The sequence below is a fragment of the Mytilus galloprovincialis genome, chromosome 9, assembly GCF_965363235.1.
Source record: "Mytilus galloprovincialis chromosome 9, xbMytGall1.hap1.1, whole genome shotgun sequence".
Classification (NCBI taxonomy): Eukaryota; Metazoa; Mollusca; class Bivalvia; order Mytilida; family Mytilidae; genus Mytilus; species Mytilus galloprovincialis.
The window spans coordinates 57,961,726-57,983,603 of record NC_134846.1 but is presented as its reverse complement, the minus strand read 5'-3'; the positions used below and the strand labels follow the sequence as shown (position 1 = coordinate 57,983,603).

General features: G+C 31.1%; 1 protein-coding gene across 6 annotated transcripts in view; it reads right to left on the bottom strand.

Moving 5' to 3' along the window:
* Window positions 1-662: 662 nt before the first annotated feature.
* The window catches only part of LOC143045410 (WD repeat and FYVE domain-containing protein 3-like), a 114,163-nt gene continuing 92,947 nt past the window's right edge, over window positions 663-21,878 (bottom strand). For 5 of the 6 annotated variants that reach the window (XM_076217890.1, XM_076217892.1, XM_076217891.1 and 2 more), the window contains 18 exons: window positions 19,722-19,805; window positions 18,948-19,002; window positions 18,460-18,579; window positions 17,919-18,036; window positions 17,355-17,461; window positions 16,839-16,992; window positions 15,782-15,873; window positions 15,124-15,336; window positions 14,341-14,485; window positions 11,938-12,095; window positions 11,303-11,395; window positions 10,115-10,348; window positions 9,687-9,809; window positions 9,170-9,229; window positions 7,726-8,428; window positions 7,068-7,179; window positions 6,335-6,529; window positions 663-5,691 (listed from right to left, as the gene is read on the bottom strand). In XM_076217890.1, coding sequence (XP_076074005.1) covers window positions 5,592-5,691; window positions 6,335-6,529; window positions 7,068-7,179; window positions 7,726-8,428; window positions 9,170-9,229; window positions 9,687-9,809; window positions 10,115-10,348; window positions 11,303-11,395; window positions 11,938-12,095; window positions 14,341-14,485; window positions 15,124-15,336; window positions 15,782-15,873; window positions 16,839-16,992; window positions 17,355-17,461; window positions 17,919-18,036; window positions 18,460-18,579; window positions 18,948-19,002; window positions 19,722-19,805 — 2,866 coding nt within the window. In that variant the 3' untranslated portion in view covers window positions 663-5,591. The remainder of the gene's footprint in view (window positions 5,692-6,334; window positions 6,530-7,067; window positions 7,180-7,725; window positions 8,429-9,169; window positions 9,230-9,686; window positions 9,810-10,114; window positions 10,349-11,302; window positions 11,396-11,937; window positions 12,096-14,340; window positions 14,486-15,123; window positions 15,337-15,781; window positions 15,874-16,838; window positions 16,993-17,354; window positions 17,462-17,918; window positions 18,037-18,459; window positions 18,580-18,947; window positions 19,003-19,721; window positions 19,806-21,878) is intronic. The other variant, XM_076217896.1, reaches the window with a different exon arrangement.

The window sequence follows — 21,878 nt, the reverse complement described above, 5'->3', positions numbered from 1 at the left end:
TAAACTGACATATTCTGTTGATCAACTTTAAGGTACAGTTCTATTTCTGCTATGAGTTGAGAAAGCAATAATATATATAGCCATGACTTAAACCAAGTGACTCCCAAAGCAAACTGGATCTTCCTGCTACTTTAAGCTTCCACCATGATCTATTCAAAGGTCGTAATTCCGTATGTAGTTTTGAATCAGCATCCTGAAAGTGAAACCCATATCTGTGTTCTGTGCATAAATTATATGCTACCATATTTCCATGTAAGGTTGCAATCTCCTATGTAGTGTTTGATTTAGCATTCAAAAACCAATTAACGTTCAAGTAATTTGACCTTTATCTCTAAAGTAATGACCTCAGAATCGTCTCTTTATATATGACCATATATCCAAGTATAAAGGTAGCAATCCCTTATGCAATACAATTTGTATTTGATTTATCATTTAGAAACCACTTTCAAGCACTAAGTTCAGTCTTTCTTTGTAACTATTACCTTGACCATTGACATGTTGACCTAAAAAACCAATAAGGGTCTTCATCCCATTAAATGTGACCACATATTTAAATAAAGTTTGAATAGCTGACATTTTGAAAGAAGGAGTAGAAGAATATGGTAGAAGGGAAGAAGGTAGAAGGTGAGCAAAAACAATAATAAATAAAAAAACAATGTATATATATATGTTGTATTGTTTATCATGATATAATTAACAATTACAGTATCACAAACAAGATGACATCAACAATGAACACAGGGTGGGTAGACGAGTATTCTTATGGTTCTCTACCCATTCTACTATTAACTATTATCATGGATCATAAACATATAATAAACTACTATCTGTTATCCATCATATGCAATGGAAATTCACTTTGCAACTCTCTTGATATCTTGATTTTTTTTTTATAGTTATACACTTGCATGTATTTCATAACAATGTCATTCCAATATAAGTAAAAAAAAAAACAAGAGGATCACACTATATTTTGTGCATGTATCTTTCACTTTACATGTGCTCTTATAGTATCAATTTTAAATTCTAGATTGTTTTAATTTCACCTAACTTCATCCCTAAGAACCAAGATTATTATTGAAATGAGATTTGTTTTTAAAATATAAAGCATGACACTATATTACTGAATATTTAAAGAAACCACAACCAAATTCTCTGTGTGTAGCATCAATGCTCTACAACTGCTTATGCTTCAGAAAAAAATACTTGTATTCACAACTCCCCATATAATGAAACAATTTGCACAAATAGTTTAACATTTTGTTTTGACTATTTTTTTTAATTGAAAAGCAAGCTGGTATTTTTAACAAAATATAATATGAAGTTACAACTATCCATTAAAGCTTAGTTATTTAAGAGCCTACAAAAATATAAAATAAAGCAATCAGATTTCGAAGATACCTTCCTTCAGTGGGATTTATTCAACCGTAAAAATACACCACTACTGCTATGTACTTTAAACTGTGTATATCAATCTACTTTAGACATATATATGGTTTATATTGCACATAACAATAAATTATTGTAAAACAAATGTACACAGTTGACACATAAATTAACACAAGTTTTGCATCCATCTTTGATTTACTACATATATGTGTTTACCTATATATTAAGCTTCACTCACATTCTATTTATCTTATAGATACTGAACAACTTACTATATACAACAAATGTATAGGATGATTTTACCCTTGTAGTAATGTCATTATATAAGTGATGTAAGGTATGAATGGTCCAAGCATTGAAAAGCCTCATAGAGACTAGTAAAAATCTACTGAGACGAATAAAATAAAAGACCTGATCTGAAAGTCATAACTGGGACTAATACATTGAATCTTTTTATCAATTAGTCCCATGTTCTACTGAATTTGGAAAGATAAATGTCAATAAGAACTGGTATATGTATGTTGTATTGATGCATATGATTGAATTACTAAATATACAGGCCCTATTGATAATGTAAAATTGTCAACAAGACAAGCAAAAACTGTTCTTTAATACAACCCTTAAGCATTTATGAGAAAAATAACATTTTTTTAAGTGAAGAAATAAATTATGTCAATCAATATTTATGTACTAGTCTTGAAATTGAAATATTGCAATTTTTGAAATTACTGAATTCAATAGTGTCTTTCAAATCTGATTTTAAATTTCTAATTTCAAAGAGTTATGTTATACATATTTTTCCTTTTACAAAATTTGGTCACAAGAGTGACAAGACTAACTGATAATAATTGCACTGTAAGTATTGTGGTTTCTCCCTCACGCAAGGTTTCATTTTTTGAATTTGTTCAATTTTTTTCCTTTAATCTTTAATTTTGCAATTTAGATAAAATTGCATAAATATTCTGAGCGTAAATTTGATATTACAATCAAAAACATTAAACCTAAATCCCAATAAAAAAGTTTGGTTCTAGAAATTACAAAATTTTATCTGGAATTATGGTCCCATATTTTTGACCTCATATAAAACTGATGGACTTCTTCCAGAAACATGTGTACAGATATCAATATCTTCCATTTTTTTCTTTGGATTAATTAAATTATTAAATTTTATTATCAGATTTAGGAACAATTACTATTGTACATGTGAATAAATTTCACAATTACAAAACATACCACAATTTTGTTATTCACTGATTACAATTTTGTATTAATCATGCGATTGAAATATATTATGCTTTTATATAGAGAATTCTTTATATAACAAGTTAGTCAGTTAACTCTGAAACATCACACGAAAGTTACTCACTTATAATGAGATTCATGTATTTAGTGTTGATCTATTTTGCACCCTGTATTACACAGAGACTTTACACACAGACTACCTACTACGATGAGACATTTGGCTACAAAGCATGGATATATACAGCAGGTACAAAAATGTATAAAACAATTATCACAGACGATGTTATAATGTTAACTAGCAAATCTACATAACAATTTGTTTCAACCTAGAAAATGATTTCAGGGCCTGTTTTAAAAATGCCTTGAAGTTTAATTTCGACACAGGTTGCAAACCTCAAGTCTCCAAGTCATAACACATTAATATTATCCTAACAATTTCCAGTAATTTGACAATCATTCCAGTTTTAGTAAAAGGAATGTTTAAACAACACTTCTAAGTTGCTAACAAATATTTACAGTATAATCAAACAATAGGTACAGACATATATATATATATTTATTGCACTTTATCAACAATTAGTTCTCTGGCTCAAGTAGAAGAAACACTGACTTCACAAGAAACTTGAATTTTTTTGGTTATTTTAACATTTACAATATTATTCAGATTTACTAGTGACAAGCTAAGCTTCAGCAGTAATTAATGCTTATACAAATCAACAGACTTTTTGAAAGTCGGAATGAAATTCATTTAAATGGCACAATAATGGAATGGGAAGGTTTTATCAGTTCTTGGTTTTAATTTTTCATTAGTTTAGCCATACCTGTCAACCTGTGATGATGAAAATGCAGGTCATGACCTGCATTGAAGAATGAAATCTCAGGTCATAATGGATACAAACTTTTTCAAGCTGAATTTCTGTTTTTAGGGAACATTTGTCTTATAATTTAAATCAAAGTTTTCAAAACATTTTCACTTGGTTTAGTAATTTAAAATTTTGTTAATTATTATTTCATTGCACTTTAAAAAGCTTTTGATAAATTTGTATAACACTACCTTAACTCCTCTTCTTTGTCAACTATACACATAAAGTTTATTTAAGCTTCGTATTCAAATACTATTTAATGATATTTTTCTTTCTTCATTCCAAGAATGTGATGATTATGGCCATATCTTTGGCCTTTGAACATATCTTGTTTTCTTATTGAACATATCTTGTTTTGATGATTGAAATAAGAGTATAGTCATGATAGTAAAATAAAGTTCAACTTTTTTTTTTTTATAATTGTATTCAGGTATGAAAAAAAAGAAAAGTTATATTTCAATATGTATTTGAATACTATTTGTATTAGATTTAATCTTTTTTACCCCAAAAAACGTAATTATAAGCAACATTTTTGAATGGTGACAAATAAGGGGAAGTAACTCAAGTTGAAAAATGTTTGTAAAACAAGTGAAATTTATTTTACGACCTAAAAGCTAAGGTAGTTGGAGTTAATTAACAGTGTGTTTGACACCAAAGCTGTCAAGTGAAGCCATGCACTTAATGGGTCACTTCATTTGACAGTTTACACAGCTAGCTGAACTTCCTGTTCATGGAAGAATTACAACTTTGCCGGTATTTCAAAGGAAAATCACTTGTGAAATCAATCTCAGGGCTAAGAAATACAGGAGAAAACGGGTCATTTTTGGAATTCCCGGGTTATTCTATGACCTGACAGGCGTTCCGGGTGATCCCTTAGAATTGTGAAAATCTGGGGTCACACCCGCAGAATACAGGTCAGTTGACAGGTATGGTTTAGCTATTAAATATCATATAAGTTAATTCACAAACAACATAAATGTCAAAAGAACAAGTTTTAACCTTTATATCAATTCTAAATATTTTTACTTGATTTGAGATTTAGCAAATAACCTCAACAAGATATTCCAGTTTTATCTCCTCATAGGACAAGCTGTGAATGCAGCCTTGCAAATCTAGAAATCCTAGTATATAAAGTCTGTAATTATGGAAACAATTGGAAGAACATTTAAGAGTAAGACTGATCACAGCTGCTTTTGTCCGCATAGAAAGGTAAAATTTTAAATTCAGTTTACCCAAAGTATGACACCAGTTTTAATAGATATCTTTCTACAGACAAACTTATAAACTTTATTTGGAGATGATGTCCATCCTGTGTTACCATGAACCGAGAATTAAGACTGAGGACCCCAATTATTTAAAATTAAAGTGTTTTAATATGGATGAAAACTATATTATTTATTTAATTTTGCAGGATTTTATTTTTAGTTCTGCCATTCTTATCATGTACTTATTAGGGGATATGCTTGAATGCATGCCCATTGCATAGTAGCAAAAGGTGACTTCTAAAAATTAACTCTTTTCAATTACAGTAAAGAATCTAAATCAAATTTTCAATTTATCAGAACCATAACATTCAAAAAGATACCTTAACTTGTAGGTCAAAATGGAATGTGATATTATATTTCAATCTAATTCTATCACAACCAAATATCACAAAAAATGGAATATACTTAACATTAATTCAGCATAAACTATATATTGGTTTACAAATACTAAACAGGTTTTGTTAGATAATTTTAACATAAATTGAGTATAACTTAATATTTAGTAGAAGTAAAAAAAGCACTTATGACATAGATAAATATTTTTTTACAATCTGACAATATGGAATGAAATGCCATAGAAAAAAGTAACAATGCCAATATGAAGTTCAATAGAATTCTTTTAAGAATGACAAAATTTGTCTACTGAAAATGCCATGATCAAATTAGTATGCCAATATGTTTACAATCACTAACTTACATACTTTGTTAAATAAAAATCTTATGTCTTATCTAAACAACAAAATAATACTTTATATCTCTATGTAACAATGTACAAAATAATTCTAATGTACAATAATGACTAGATTCTCGTAGGCCAGATCATCAACTCAGATCATGACTTGTCTCCCTTGATAGATTTATAACATTCTTTACATACTCGTACTGGTCGTAATATCATCCGTCTTCTTATTTCTGTTTCATATCTTGTGCACCTGTGAAAAAAAAGAAAATATTTTCTAAAACTTTACCATTAGAATTGGACATGTTCTTCATTTACACATGAAGTTGTACTGAAATAAGTTGTTGATTCGACTTGCAATAGCACAAATTTAATCATATGTTTCATACTTTGTCAAAAACAACTGTAAATACAAACAGATTATAATATCTCTGAAGCATATTATTGGTTGATATAAACAATGGCAAAGATGTAACTATATAATATACCTTCTTATTATAATACATTCTGCAAGGGAATAATATAATTTTAAGAAAAGAAACTGATTAAAATAATAGAAGCAATTATGATATATAAATATCCTTAATTCAAGATGCCTTCTTTTTTGTGAAAGAAATTTGTAATTTTACCTAATCGGACTATATATCTAGCACTTTAAAATATTTTTGCAAATGGAAGTGATGCTAAAACTAACACTAACTTTCTATATCAATAAATGTAGAGATTCAATCTTACTAACAGGAGGGAAAATTATGTGTTTAACTAAAATATGTTTTGTATGTTTCTAGACTTGTTATAGAAATCTGTGAATATACGTGCAAGGGAAGATTTGAGTAAGAGACAAATAGCAAGGGTGAAGCATTCAGCTGTCTAATGAAGGAAGAATTTGTACACACTTTGCACAGAAGACATTTCCACAATCTCGACAGTGATGTCGTCTATCTGAAAATGAGAATTTAACACCACATTGACAAGCATCGGCTACTTCATCTTTCATCCAGTGGTCAGCTACAACACGGCCAGGCTGGTCACTTACCGTCCAGCTGAAGATACGACCTTTGTTATCACCCACATACACTGTCTTGTGATCCCTAAAAAGCAAAATAATATAAAATATAAATGACTGTTTCTGTATAAAAGAGAAAGCTGATGATATTCAAAAGAGAATGTTATTTTACATGTTTAAATGAGTTTATCTTTATACGATTTAATTTGGATGTAACAAGTCTTCTAATTGGTTGATCGTGTTTTGTCTATCAGCTTATAGACATAATTTTTTCATGTGACTGCGACGTCTTCAACATGTTTTCTTGTTATCTACAACCTTTTTTTCAGAAAGACATTTCAGACCATAAATTATTATTATACAAATTGTGAATTTTTAGCTATTTGGCTTCTGAAATGTAACACTTTACACAATTAGTTAATATTGCTGTCACCAGATTTGCATCTCTTATGTCTCCCATTCTGTAACTAATGCGGTGAGGAAAGAAAACACAGTTAAGAAATGATTCAACAAAGATAATCAATCATCTACACACATACAATTCTGTATAATTTTTGGTATGATAAATAATGATATCTTGGTTTGTTCCCTTCATTGAAGTGTCAAAAGCAAAAAAATCTTACTTGGAAATAGCTATAGAAGTGACAGATGCTGGGTCTTTGTTGTCTTTACGCTCAAACGCTGTGTGCATTGTTAATTTATTTCTAAATACCAACTGTCTCTGCCATCTAAAACCTGAAAAATAATTCTATTATTAAGATAAATCTTTTCACACCTCAAAATAAATTCAAATATCTAATTGTCTCTGGTATATATTCTAGTTTCAAAACTTTAATTACCTCTGTGAACTGTACGTTTCATATACTTTCTTTTCTTTTCTTTTTTGATGATGATGGTGATGATGATAAATTGGTGTTTTTTTATCCAGTGGTAAATATTACATGCATATCAGAAAAAGAACCTGTTTATGTGATATCAATAAAAGCCTTGCTTTATACTTGATTGAAATTTTTGTTCTGTTATAACAATATTATCCAAAAATATTTTGATTATTATTTTTCCATACAGTAAAACTCAAAATTTTCAACCACAAATAATAGAAAGGCTTTATCTGTATATAGAGGGGTTGAGTTTTTAGAATAATTTATCCATTATTATAAAAGAATAACAAAAGTAGCAATTTTGTATTCAGATTACAATTGTAAAAAAAAAAAAAAAACTTAAATGACTTCTGTGAAAAAAGATAACCATGGGAAATATGTGATGACAAATCAAATTTACCTTCTCTTAAAGCATGTCGAGTTCTTGGTCTGTATTTTTTAAGAATGTCTTCCACTGTCTTTGGAGAATTTCTGGCTTCCTTATCAGATATTATTTCAAATTCTGAAGATCCTGATCTTCCAAAATCTGGTTTATCTACCTCCCCAGTCTTAAGATCAGGATGACTCTGACTCTTATCCATTCCGGACCCCTCTGCCAGACTAACCAAATTAGGTTCAGATAGGCTGGGAAGTTGAGTATCACTGATGTTTGATTGAACCATTTCATCGTAAGCTTCCACAGCTGTGTCTATAGATAAATCAGCTGATTTAATGGAATGTGTATCATCGCTAATGACATTGTCACTATATCCTGTCCGACTGTATTGAAAGTCACTAGCACTACTGGTAGTACTGTCCTCTCTATCAAGGTTTCCAGGAAGTATACCTTTACCCTTTGACCCTATTAGTTTTGTCATATTACTTTCACTATCTAAGGAACTACTAATGTCTACAAGATTTGGCTCTCTGAATTCCTGTAACCTTTCTATGGCTGAATTCTGTTGTAGTCCGTAACTATCACATGATACCTGACGTGAGAGTTTGGAGGTAGGACTTGTAACATCTCCTCCTGTTCCCTTTGTCATTGTATCACTACTGTCATTTTGTGCATCTTTGGAAGGTTTCTCTTCAACAGGAACCTGCACATATTCAATGGACCACATCTAAAAGTACAAAAATAATGCTTAATGATTTGGTACAGTCTGAGATAATTATCTCCCTTTTAATATGTTGGACAATGCTGGATTTACATTATTTGAGCACAATCCTCGATAATTTTCTACTACTGTGTAAACTTTCATCATAATCATCATAATCATCACTATCATCACTAGCAGTTCACTTATATGGCTAATGGATAAAATTAAGAGAGACAAAAGAATTCCAATATACATCTGGATTTATCTTTGCCATACAAAACAAGAGTTGTGTCCCTTGGTCTGTCAAACTTTCGGTATTTATTTGAATCAAACTAAGACTATCTCTAAATATTTCTCAGGTCCAGTTGGTTCAAGAGGACAAGAATCTTCTGCATAAATAAATAGAGCCCTATCATGTGTAAATAATTCAAGCTCGGATATAAAACGTTTAAACTGCAATTGTTTGCACCTGTCCTAAGTCAGGAATCTGATGTTCAATAGTTGTTGTTTGTTGATGTGATTCATAAGTGTTTCTCATTTTTTTATACAGATTAGACCATTGGTTTTCCCATTTGAATGGTTTTCCTCTAGTAATTTTTTATGGTCCTTTATAGCTTGCTGTTTGGTGTGAGCCAAAGCTCTGTGTTGGAAGGCCGTACCTTGACCTATAATGGTTTACTTTTATAAATTGTGATTTGGATGGAGAGTTGTTTTATTGGCACTCATACCATATCTTCCTATATTTATCTGATATACATTACTTACCCTAACAACACCATCCCCACTGCCAGTTAATATTACATTTCTGTTGTCCCACTCAAGGATCTAAAAAAATATAAATAAAAATGATACTATACATATGCTCAATATTCAACTTAAAAAAAAATATTATCCAAATATTGAAAGGCCAAAATTGCCTAGCTTTTTTTGAAATCCAAAATGACAGTTATAGTCAAATTGCCATTTAATTCTGTGTTCCAACCAGTAACCCCAATAGTATGAAATTAGTTTTCTATGAAGCAACTCTCTGCCACAACACAAGTTTTTTCCTATATAACCGACAAATAAAACAGTTTAATGGTTTGTTTTAAGAATACTTATATTAACATTGTCATTGCAGATGCACCATCCTTACTGAAGATGGAGATACCATTTTTATTCTCTTATCTTTTTAATTAAAAATATCTTTACAAAAAATCTATTTGTCCCTCCAGAAGAAAATGGTATATCATAATGACTAGTTACACTTTCTAATATTTATTGTTATAAAGAAAAACTTTACCTGTGACATGGCAAGACATAGAATCTGTTGACTTCTCAATGAAGCTGTATTTACACAGGCAATCTCTTCACCATTTATAGACCAAACATACAGGTACGTTCCTGCACATGTTGCTATGTCACCCTGTAAATACATATACATTCTTGTAATGTTTTATTTTAGGTCTCAACACTTATCAGTTATCTTTATATTTGCATTTAATTTATTATTTTCTTTAGAAAAATATCTTTCTAAAGAACAAAATTTCAGAACACACCTATAATAACCATATTCTACTATGTTCCTCCAGAAATGATTGACTGTTTTTTCTGAGACTGCACAAATAAGGCATCTCATTCAACAGGTGCAATGCTATTTTATACTATGGCTGCCTTAGTAAGAGGGATGAATAACATAAGAGTAAATTAATAGCATATCTTACTACCTACCGTAAGTTCATTTATACACACAGCAGCCACTGGAGCTGCATGACCCCTCAGTTGTTTGACATAGACCAATCTACTTAGATCCCATATAATACATGTTCTATCTCTGGACCCACTGACTATCACATTGTAGGCCTGAGATGATGCTAGACAGGTGACTGTTTCTGTATGTCCATACAATGGCTGCTTCAGACAAACTTTCTTACTCTTTGGTTTTAGCTCCCAGACATTGACAACCTGGAAGTCAAATAGTATTTATATCTGAGATTGCACAACACAGGAATTAACAATCAACAATATCCCTACAAACAAATGTTTAAATTTCAATTATTTAACCTTGATTTAAAATTTATAAGAGACAGTTATATGTTCTGTAATAATTTATTGAATTTGTTTGAATTATTTTACATAGAAAATTAGGTCTCTTTCTTATTTTTTTTAAATTCTTCTTTTGGTCAGGAGAAACAAATTTTTAACATGCCTTTTTGCTTCAACAGAACCACTACTATAGAAATGATTTTACTGTATTAACCATTTTGATAGAGTATACTTACAGTGCTGGTACCTCCAATTATCAATGTTTTGATAGAGTATACTTACAGCGCTGGTACCTCCAGTTATAAATGTTTTGATAGAGTATACTTACAGTTCTGGTACCTCCAGTTATAAATGTTTTGATAGAATATACTAACAGTGCTGGTACCTTCAGTTATGAATATTTTGATAGAGTATACTTACAGCGCTGGTACCTCCAGTTATAAATGCATTGATAGAGTATACTTACAGGGCTGGTACCTCCAGTTATGAATGCTTTGATAGAGTATACTTACAGTGCTGGTACCTCCAATTATCAATGTTTTGATAGAGTATACTTACAGTGCTGGTACCTCCAGTTATCAATGTTTTGATAGAGTATACTTACAGTTCTGGTACCTCCAGTTATCAATGTTTTGATAGAGTATACTTACAGTGCTGGTACCTCCAGTTATGAATGTTTTGATAGAATATACTTACAGTGCTGGTACCTCCAGTTATGAACCATTTTGACAGAGTATACTTACAGTGCTGGTACCTCCAGTTATGAACCATTTTGATAGAGTATACTTACAGTGCTGGTACCTCCACTTATAAATGTTTTGACAGAGTATACTTACAGTGCTGGTACCTCCAGTTATGATAGAGTATACTTACAGTGCTGGTACCTCCAGTTATGAATGTTTTGGCATTTGGATAGGAAGCACAAAGGATTTCTCCATTATCTAAGTTCTCAAAAACATGTAAAGCCTATAAACAAATAATAAAACATTTGAAACATAATTTTTGCTATTTTTTCTATATGAATATGAGGACTGCAACCCTTAGCATTCCTTTCAACAAACAATAACTTGAATGTCTTGTTGAAATTAACATAACAGTAAAATAACTAATTGTTCTATTGGGTATTTTTTGTGTGTTTCTTATTGAAATGTTTAAATTTAGCTGCTTTACTCTCATCCTTATATTGATTTCTGACATAGAAATAAAACTATTTTTTATTGTGATTGTATACACAGGTCAATGATTCTTTGCTTGAAACATGTTGATATAAATTTCAGGTATCTTTTTCACTTGATCATTACATAACCAAAATACAAAATCTTTCAGCACCTAGAAATAGCCCGTTTTTAATAAATTAGATTTTTTTCCCTTTTGAAATGACCATAAAAATCATTGGAAATATTGTTTAAGCAAATACCAAAGTGATGAGATTTGTCAATAATGTAATCAACAGAAAATAAATATTGGTTGCTATAAAAGTATTTAATAGATATAGTACACCCACTTACTTTTTCAGATTCATAGTGGCCTATTCTAACACTGAGATCGGAGAATCCCCAAGATAAATATTTGTTATACTGTGGAGGTATCAGTACTTTGTTCTGTTCTACAGCTAGTACATTCTTACTTTCATGGTGAATAATCTGTCCAACTGCACCTTTCAATTCTACTCAAAAAAGAAAATATTATATAAACTTATTCTAGCATAGAAGTTGGCTTGCCTTCATTTTTTTAGGTATTACATAAAAAGCTGTCGTTTAAATGATTCATAACATATTTGTTTACTGTCATTTCTAATACCTATTACCATGAAGAGTCGTTTTTATTAAAGTCAGTAATGCATTTTCTGTCTTTCAAAAAACCAATGATATACTTTATCATATTGGTTGCAATAAGGTACTGTGTTTTTCAAGTCAATTAACCAGATGCTACGCAGGGTGCAGCTTTATACGACTGCAGAGGTTGAACCCTGAACGGTTGGGGCAAGTATGGACACAACATTCAAGCTGGATTCAGCTCTAAATTTGGATTGTGATTAAATAGTTGACACAGCATAGGTTTCTGACACAGAATGAATGTGGTCTAATTAACTTAAAATACTTTTTTTTTCCTTTGAGCAATTCACTATGCTGTTGAATATTAATCCTCTCAAAAAAATGTTTAAAGAAATTTTCTTTTTATTTATGAAATCTGAAATGAGAAAAATTTAAACCCCCCCCCCCCATTTTTTTTCACATCCCCCTTTCCCTTTTTCCAAAACTGATCTCAATTCAAATTTCTAATGGAGTTTGCAACAATAACTACTCATTTAAATACATCATAAAATATTAAAATGTAACAAAAGGTGCTTGTTATCACTGAATGGTAAAGATTGTTTTAATTTATCAGTTGGTAGTAAAAGTGAATATACATTGTATATTGTATAAAACAATGATTTAAGTTGATTCAACTACTATTCTGGACAAAGAAAGATAACTCCAATCAATTGAAAATTTCTTGCTATTGCACAATATTGTGCAATTAGATATTTCTTGCTATTGCGCAATACTGTGCAATTGAAAATATTTGCTATTGCACAATACTGTGCAATTGAAGATTTCTTGCTATTGCGCAATACTGTGCAATTGAAAATTTCTTGCTATTGCACAATACTGTGCAATTGAAGATTTCTTGCTATTGCTGAATACTGTGCAAATGAAAATTTCTTGCTATTGCACAATACTTAATATAATAATTTTGGATCCTGATTTGAACCTACTTGAAAACTGGGCCCCTAATCAAAAATCTAAGTACATGTTTAGATTCAGCATATAAAAAAAGCTCAAGAATTCAATTTTTGTTAAAATCAAACTTAGTTTAATTTTGGACCCTTTGGACTTTAATGTAGACCAATTTGAAAACAGGACTAAAAATTAAGAATCTACATACACAGTAAGATTTGGCATATCAAAGAACCCCAATTATTCAATTTTTGATGAAATCAAACAAAGTTTAATTTGGACCCGATTTGGACGAACTTGAAAACTGGGCCAATAATCAAAAATCTAAGTACATTTTTAGATTCAGCATATCAAAGAACCCCAAGGATTCAATTTTTGTCAAAATCAAACTAAGTTTAATTTTGGACCCTTTGGACCTTAATGTAGACCAATTTGAAAACGGGACCAAAAATTAAGAATCTACATACACAGTTAGATTCGGCATATCAAAGAACCCCAATTATTCAATTTTTGATGAAATCAAACTAAGTTCAATTTTGGACCCTTTGGGCCCCTTATTTCTAAACTGTTGGGATCAAAACTCCCAAAATCAAACCCAACCTTCCATAAACCTTGTGTTTAAATTTCATAGATTTCTATTTACTTAAACTAAAGTTATTGTGCGAAAACCAAGAATAATGCTTATTTGGGCCCTTTTTTGGCCCCTAATTCCTAAACTGTAAGAACTAAAACTCCCAAAATCAATCCCAACCTTCCTTTTGTGGTCATAAACCTTGTGTCAAAATTTCATAGATTTCTATTTACTTAAACTTAAGTTATAGTGCGAAAACCAAGAAAATGCTTATTTGGGCCCTTTTTGGCCCCTAATTCCTAAAATGTTGGGATCAAAACTCCCAAAATCAATCCCAACCTTCCTTTTGTGGTCATAAACCTTGTGTTAAAATTTCATAGATTTCTATTCACTTTTACTTAAGTTAGAGTGCGAAAACTAAAAGTATTCGGACGACGACGACGACGCAGACGACGACGCCAACGTGATAGCAATAAACGACGAAAAATTAAAATTTTTGCGGTCGTATAAAAACAGATAATTTCACATGTGACTGAACCAACATATCATTTTGGCAAAAACAATTAAATGAATAAATTATTACTATTCTTTACAAAATTACTGTGTTAAGTAGTCAATACCTTTAATTGCTTGTTTTGTTGGTCTGAGATTGTCTACGTTGTGGAAAAATAACTTATCATTGGCATTAGGTGGGAGTGGTCCCATTGGTATGGCATCACCAAGTCTTAAAGCTAACTTCTTCTGTGGATGAGGTTTCTTAAACAGCTGTTTATATAGAACAAAATCTGTTATTTATAGATAATTTGCATAATGACAGATTCTACTATCCAATCTTTAAATCATCAGTTTATAAGATAAATTAGCTATCAAGCAAACTTTTCAATTGGTATAACAAGTTTATTTCAAGTTCAAACTTTGATGTCAAAATCACTCAAGTATATTTTTTTTTATTTCATGACATACAGACAATCTATATGTTGAAAGTCATACTTTGAGATGAAGAACAGCAAAAAAAGCGGGTGTGTTTTTTGTTTTGTTTTTGTTGTTGCAGTACTGATTTCATGTCATAGATGAATACCCTATATCCTCTGTTTTTCTTGTATTATGTAGCGGGAGAATTTGTTTTTTAGTATTATATAACAGGAGAAAATGTTTACCAAATTTAGAATGTGATAATCTATACAGGCCTGTAACCAGAAATTTCTAAGGGGGGTTATTTGGACCCACAAACTCGACTTTAACAGTCACAATTCAAACAGAACGTTGACTTTAACAGTGATTATTTGTTTTCAAGGGGGGGGTTCGTCTGAACCCCTCGAACCCCCCTGGCTACGGGTATGCTATATTCAAAGTCAAATAATGAAAATTCTAAAAATAGCATATAATGATAGTCTAATGCTCACCTGTTTTGGTATTTGTCCAAAGTTGTTTATAAACCCAATGGTAGCATGTTTCTTGAGTGGATCGTCTATATTATATATATCTACATTCCCTTCATAGAACAGATGATGGAACACATTCACTGCCTCCACAGCTGCCTGGCCTTGTTGTTTACAACCAAATATCAAATCAATCCATTCATGGAGATGGGCACTCACATAATCACACTCAAGGGCCTGAAATATATACCATTCAATAAAATAAAGTTCAAAGTAAAATTATAGAGTTGTTTTCTGTCGTCGAATAACTAGCTAGAATGAGTGTCAAATTAGTATTATTTCTTGAACGGAGGGGATATAAATGATATGATGTGCATTGTGCTATGGTATGATCTATTAAAGCAAGATAAGATAGCTGGCATGCTAGCCATTATCCCCACCCACCCCCATCATAAAAAGAAGGTGTTTACCAACTAAATATCTTCAGAGGTCTTTTGATTCATCATGTTTTGTTGCTGTCTAATTGATGAATATCTAAAATCAATTTCATCCATACCTTTACTTACCCCTCTGCCATCAAAATCAATTTCTTGTTACAATTGGGCACTATTTAGTGCTTTTTTAACACACTGTAATATCATTATTTACATGTATATGATCATCTATATAAATTGTACCCTACCTCTCTATGTGCTCTGATATATTCCCTTGGATCTTCTTTTGCCCACTTAGGAAGCATCACATTATCTAACTGTACACCACTTTGTTTCATCCCTGTTAAAAAGTGTCAGCATCAATAAAACTTACTCTAGTTAGTATCTATTTTCTTCAACATTTATAATTCTTTTTTAAATTATATTGTACTTTTGACACTACATCAATTGTTTTTGCTAATTCTTTAAAGCTGTGCTACTTATTCCAGGAGTTGCATGACTAGATTGCCATCAGCTCTTTATTGGTTAAAATCAAATGTGACTTGACATTTTTTTTTGTATTCTCTGATTTTTACTTTACACTAGAGTGACAATTAAGTAAAGTGGGGTGCGCATATTCACCAGGGACACAATTTCGCCGTTTTACTATTTTGAGGTGTAAATACTTCAAAAGATGACTGAAATGGAAGAAATATGCCGGTGACTTAGATTTTTATAACAAATATGGTTATTTTTTAAACTACGACAAAATTGGAGCACTTACATCAAAGGACCAAAAAACGGACAACGATTTTCGGCCAATTTCCTGAATGAAAAACACGATTTCAAAGAGGTATTTCTTAGTAAATTTTTTACTGATTGCCCTAAATTTCAGTTCTGTACACCTTTAAAATGTCTGCTATTGCCATCTATAATGAAGTTGATTTGAAAAATATTGTTTAAAGCTGCAGTTATTTGAGTTTAAATAGATATATAAAAACGGCGAATATGTGTCCCCCATTGACAAAACATCAGGCAATTTCAAACACCCTTAAATCTAACTTTTCAGATGATTATTTTCAAACAAACACGTTTTCAAGCTTAAGAATATTTTGCATTTGAAGTTATCTTCATATAGAAGTATCAGTATACTTATAAAACATACAGACCTGAACATAAACTGTAGAAAACATGGAAAGATATGGCGAAAATGAGCACCCCACTCTATCACTTCTGGTGACATAACACTAAAATATATCAAAATATCAAAATATCTTGTCGCAGAAAGTTAGGATCTGAAGTAATCTATAAAGACATACAGCATACCTAAATCAAAGTTGTTAGAATTGCTAAGGAATTCTGGGAGATAGAAGAATTCTGGAATTAGTTCCTTGACATCAGCCATGTTGTTTTTGGAAGCAGAACACCATCCTTCCTTAATACTGTGAAACATTCTATCAGCAAGGTCAAAGTGACCACCCTAAAACAATTAAAATACACATATTTCCCAATTAAGAAATTCTAAATCAATTCAAGCATAATAACAATCTTGAAAACACAAATAAATATCTGTTATGCTGATGAAAAGCATATGTGGATTCTGAAAAAAATATCAAAGGGTATAAAGTTTTATTCTTTTTATCTACAATATTATAATATTATGATTTTTTATCTGGTGAACAGTCGCAGGCTAATTCACAGAAGTAAAATACAATAAAACCTTCATCTTTATATTATGGATTCAGCCATTATTTAAACAGTCAATTCAACAGTATTCAATGTTACTGAACATTACAATATATGTAATATATATATATAGTCAACTGGAAAACAGAAATTTACCTGTAATTTGAGAAAGTGTTGTGTAAATGGTTCCATTCTGACTAGATAAGAAGCTACAATCATGGCTGAAGAATAATGAGTTCCATAGTGGTATGGTGGAGTTTCACCTGAAAAAATATAAAATAAAATATTGACTAGAGCACCACAAATAACATTTTCCCTGAATTTATCATGTTCAAACTATAGGTAAAAATTATGAGACAAATGCACAATCATTAGTGGATCAATATGACACATTCCCCATTTCCATTCTCAACTTTATTAATTTCTGGTATTTTTTACCTTCCCCCTCCAAAAAAAAACCAACATTGGCGATACATGAAGGCATTAAAAGAAGAGTTTTCTTGTTATCCTGTCAATGTTTTAAAAGGAGTTGCAATGTCTCTCCATTCATGAGACACAGTTCATGTTTTTCTTTAGGAAACGTTAAACATTATCTTCAATTAAAACATAATACAAGAGGTACACATTTTTATTTTTAACACTATCTTCACTTGAGAGGCTATAATCAGCATCTTGAATACATAACAAGGTAGACAGGAAATATATTCTATGAGAATTTACCTTGAGGATCATCCCAGTCAGTGTATCTCTTTCTAAACTGTCCCAGTCTGTTTGGAGTTAGGGCTCCCATTGGTTTAGCCAGATCTCTAAATGTAACTTCACTATACAGATCTAATTCCTGAAAATAAATTGATATCAATAATATCAAAATTGTGCTAATCTCTCTAATTAACCCTCGTTCTTTTATGAAATTTCCAAAAGGTTAAAATTTTCTTAATGAATCAATTTTCTTCTACTTTGGATATTCAAAAACAAATATTTTTCTGAAATTCTTCTTTTTACATTTTACAGAGTTTAATAGCCTTGCTGTTTAAAGCAATGTGCTGAAATTTTAAACCAATCGAATCATTACAGATCCTTTAGAGTAACACTGAAAAAACCAACAGTAGTGGTGTTTATCTTCTACAGTTGGGTACACTTTATGAATCCTTAACCTGTGTGGTATGCAGAGTAAAGTTTGAAGTCAAATCCTAGCATATAAACAAGTAACACTTTTACTGATTATTTTACAAATATATATTTGGATACTGCTTCTACTTACTTCAGAATCATAATCTGCCACAACCCATGGAAAGACAGGATACTGCATCAGATCATTGTAAGAGCGTCCAGCTAATGTATTCAGGTGCATTAAGTACTGGAAATTGTTTATTTCTCCTCTCTACAAACACACATTAAATAAAGAATATTATCATCTATATAAGGAAAATTATCAGACTTTTAGAAATTAATATTAAAATCTTAATATTGTCATCATTGTTTTGAGACGAGAAGAATCCATTTTGCTGACAACTGTTATAATTAACATTAGTGTTGCCAGTTTTATGCACACCAAACAAAGCAGTCAAAACTCTTTAACCTTGCACATATTTAATCTCTTCCCTTCCAAACAGCAATGTCTTTTATTTGGTCAATTCAAACCTGCCATACTAGCTTTACTGAGAACTCTATCATGAGTAAATTTGCTAACGAATACTCAATTAGCAAATGAATTTATAATTTAATACATGTAATATAAAATAGAATTACCTCCCATCTTTGTGTCACAGATTTCTCACCCATAAAGGAACTTATCAAACCAGAACTGAAATGAGAAAACACTATTTCACAAACTAATCTTTCTATTGTATATTATTCATCATAATAACTCAATCTAGAAAAGTGCCTGCATCTCAATTATTATTTTATGTTCATAATGATCTATCTAATATAAAAAAAGAAGATGTGGTATTATTGCCAATAAGACAACTATCCACAAAAGACCAAAATGACACAGACATTAACAACTATAGGTCCCCGTACGGCCTTCAACAATGAGCAAAGCCCATACCACATAGTCAGCTATAAAAAGCCCTGATAAGACAATGTAAAACAATTCAAACGAGAAAACTAACGGCCTTATTTATGTAAAAAAAGAAGAAACACATATCATATCACTTTTTTATTTTCAAGTTTAAGGGGCCTTGGTGGCTGAGTGATCTAAATAGTCGATCTACTGTTTCACTAGCCTTTGTGCTGTTGTGAGTTGGAATCCCTCATGTGGCGAATGTGCTTGGCCTCATTCTTAGTAGACTATGACAGTCAGACTTAACATTGTTGGTTTGCTGCAACAAAACTGTCCACCACAAAATACACAATAATTCCTGAAAGTGGCATTAAACTCCAATCAATCAATCATATTCAATTTACTTTTAATTCTGTAAGTCCTTCAAATTATTTCATGTTTTTCTAACCTGACCAACTCAAAAGTTTGTATACAAGTTTAATTATGATCTAATCTTTCATTTAAGCAACTATTTTTACCTTGCTTCAATTTTAGCTCCGACTTTTTGTCCTGATACTGACTGCTGAGCATTATCTGTCATCTCATTGGCCACTGACATAAATCTGTAAAATAAAGAGGTAAAATGAGCTATTTATCACAAATCTTTTCCCCTATTATGTTTTAGAGAATACCAGCTAGAAAGAAGCAGGTGCAGATCCAGTCATTTCTAAAAGAGGTTTCCACCCAAAGGTCCCCATTCAAAAGCATTATTTTTAACGCCTGGAACCCCACACTGGATCCACCTCTGATAAGTGTTAAATTTTGATTTAAAATGTTTATATTTTCAACCAGTAGGAGGCTGACATGAAACAGGTGTTTAAATGTATCTTAGTACATGCTAACACTGGAAAAACAAGAATGTGTCCTCAGTACACGAATGCCCCACTCGCACTATCATTTTCCATGTTCAGTGGACCGTGAAATTGGGGTAAAAACTCTAATTTGGCATTAAAATTAGAAAGATCATATCATAGGGGACATGTGTACTAAGTTTGAAGTCGATTGGACTTAAACTTCATCAAAAACTACCTTGACCAAAAACTTTAACCTGAAGCGGGACAGACGGACGGACGAACGAACGGACGGACGAACGAACGGACGGACGGACGCACAGACCAGAAAACAAAATGCCCCTAGGTGGGGCATAAAAATATACTTATGAATAATTGTTTGATGAATGTTTGCTAAATGGCACATTAGCAAAAATCGGCTATATCACTTTTAGTTTTTATACTTAAGGTGGTATGGGAGTCTAAAATAAGAATGATAGAATTTGTTCATACTTTGCCAAAACATAGTATCTATTGATATATGTTGAAAAATATAATAAAAATGATAGGTCACCGCGCATTTTCTCAAGCTACAGGACGTGACAAAATGACACATTTTGTATGGATTATACAGGAAAAAACACCATTTTGTGATTAGAAACTAAACAAAATGATAGAATTGTTAAGTACAGCTATTTGTAAGATCCAGGCAGGGGGTGATTCATGTATGTCTCAGAACTGCTTTATTCTTTTATATAAAAGGCAGCTAAGATTGAAATAAAGTTTGCAAGCTTTTTTTTTAAATTTTGTTGAACGGTTGCTATGGAAACATGCAGCCATTTTTTTGAGGAATTTATGATGAAATCAGGCATGAAAATTGGAAAATGTCTACTTTTTGGTTGCAGCAATTTCATGATAATGACAATTTCAAGAAAAAAATAATTTCAACATATAATTAGGCATTATTTGAAGTATATATTTTGATGTTGAGGTTGTGAATTTTTTTTTTTTATATTAGGCTAAAATGGTATTTAAAAAGGTGCAAAAATCTGCATTTTGACATTTTCTGAAAATAGCTTAAATATCATACTTTAAATCAAGAAAAATTGACATTGAGCAGACAAGTTCATTATAAACTATGATTGCATCTTAAAGTTCATACATTGAATTATTAAAAACAGGAAAAAAACATCTGGGTTTTTTTGAAATTTTTTGTTACCATGGCAACAAAAATTGGTAAAATTCATAAAAATGACAAAACACCATGCTTGTTCATTATCAAAATTTTTGCTATTTTTTTTATATTTATATAATTTAACAGACAAAAAACTTATGATTTGTTTGAAAATGATAAAAAATATATAAGGTTTAATTTAAGTGGCTGAAAGACCATAGCAACCAAAAAAAAAGCCCTAGCAACCGGTCTGAAATTGCTGAATTAATTCAGAATCAGCATCAAATACATGGTTTTCTAGGTATTGGATGCATATAAATAATGGAGTTTGAATAATATACTCAACAGTAAGATAGTTAATTTACACTTGATCTGCTTTTGGTTACCATGGGAACAAAAAAGTTCAGATTTGATACAAACCATTGTGTACCTTATAATATCTGTTTTGCAGCCCTGTAAATGGACTTCTTTCAACCATAATCAACAAAAATCATATTTCTCTATATTTACAACTCATATCTAGTGATTTCATGAACGGGTCATTTGTTAAGTGTGATAACAGAGTATGGCATAGAAATTTTAGATGGAGAGACAGAGTTAACAATGTAGGCCTGCTGAATTTGGTGCATGGTTTCCTCAAAAATGTGTATTCCTGGATTTTTCTCAATATCTCAATATCTCAAAATTCACAT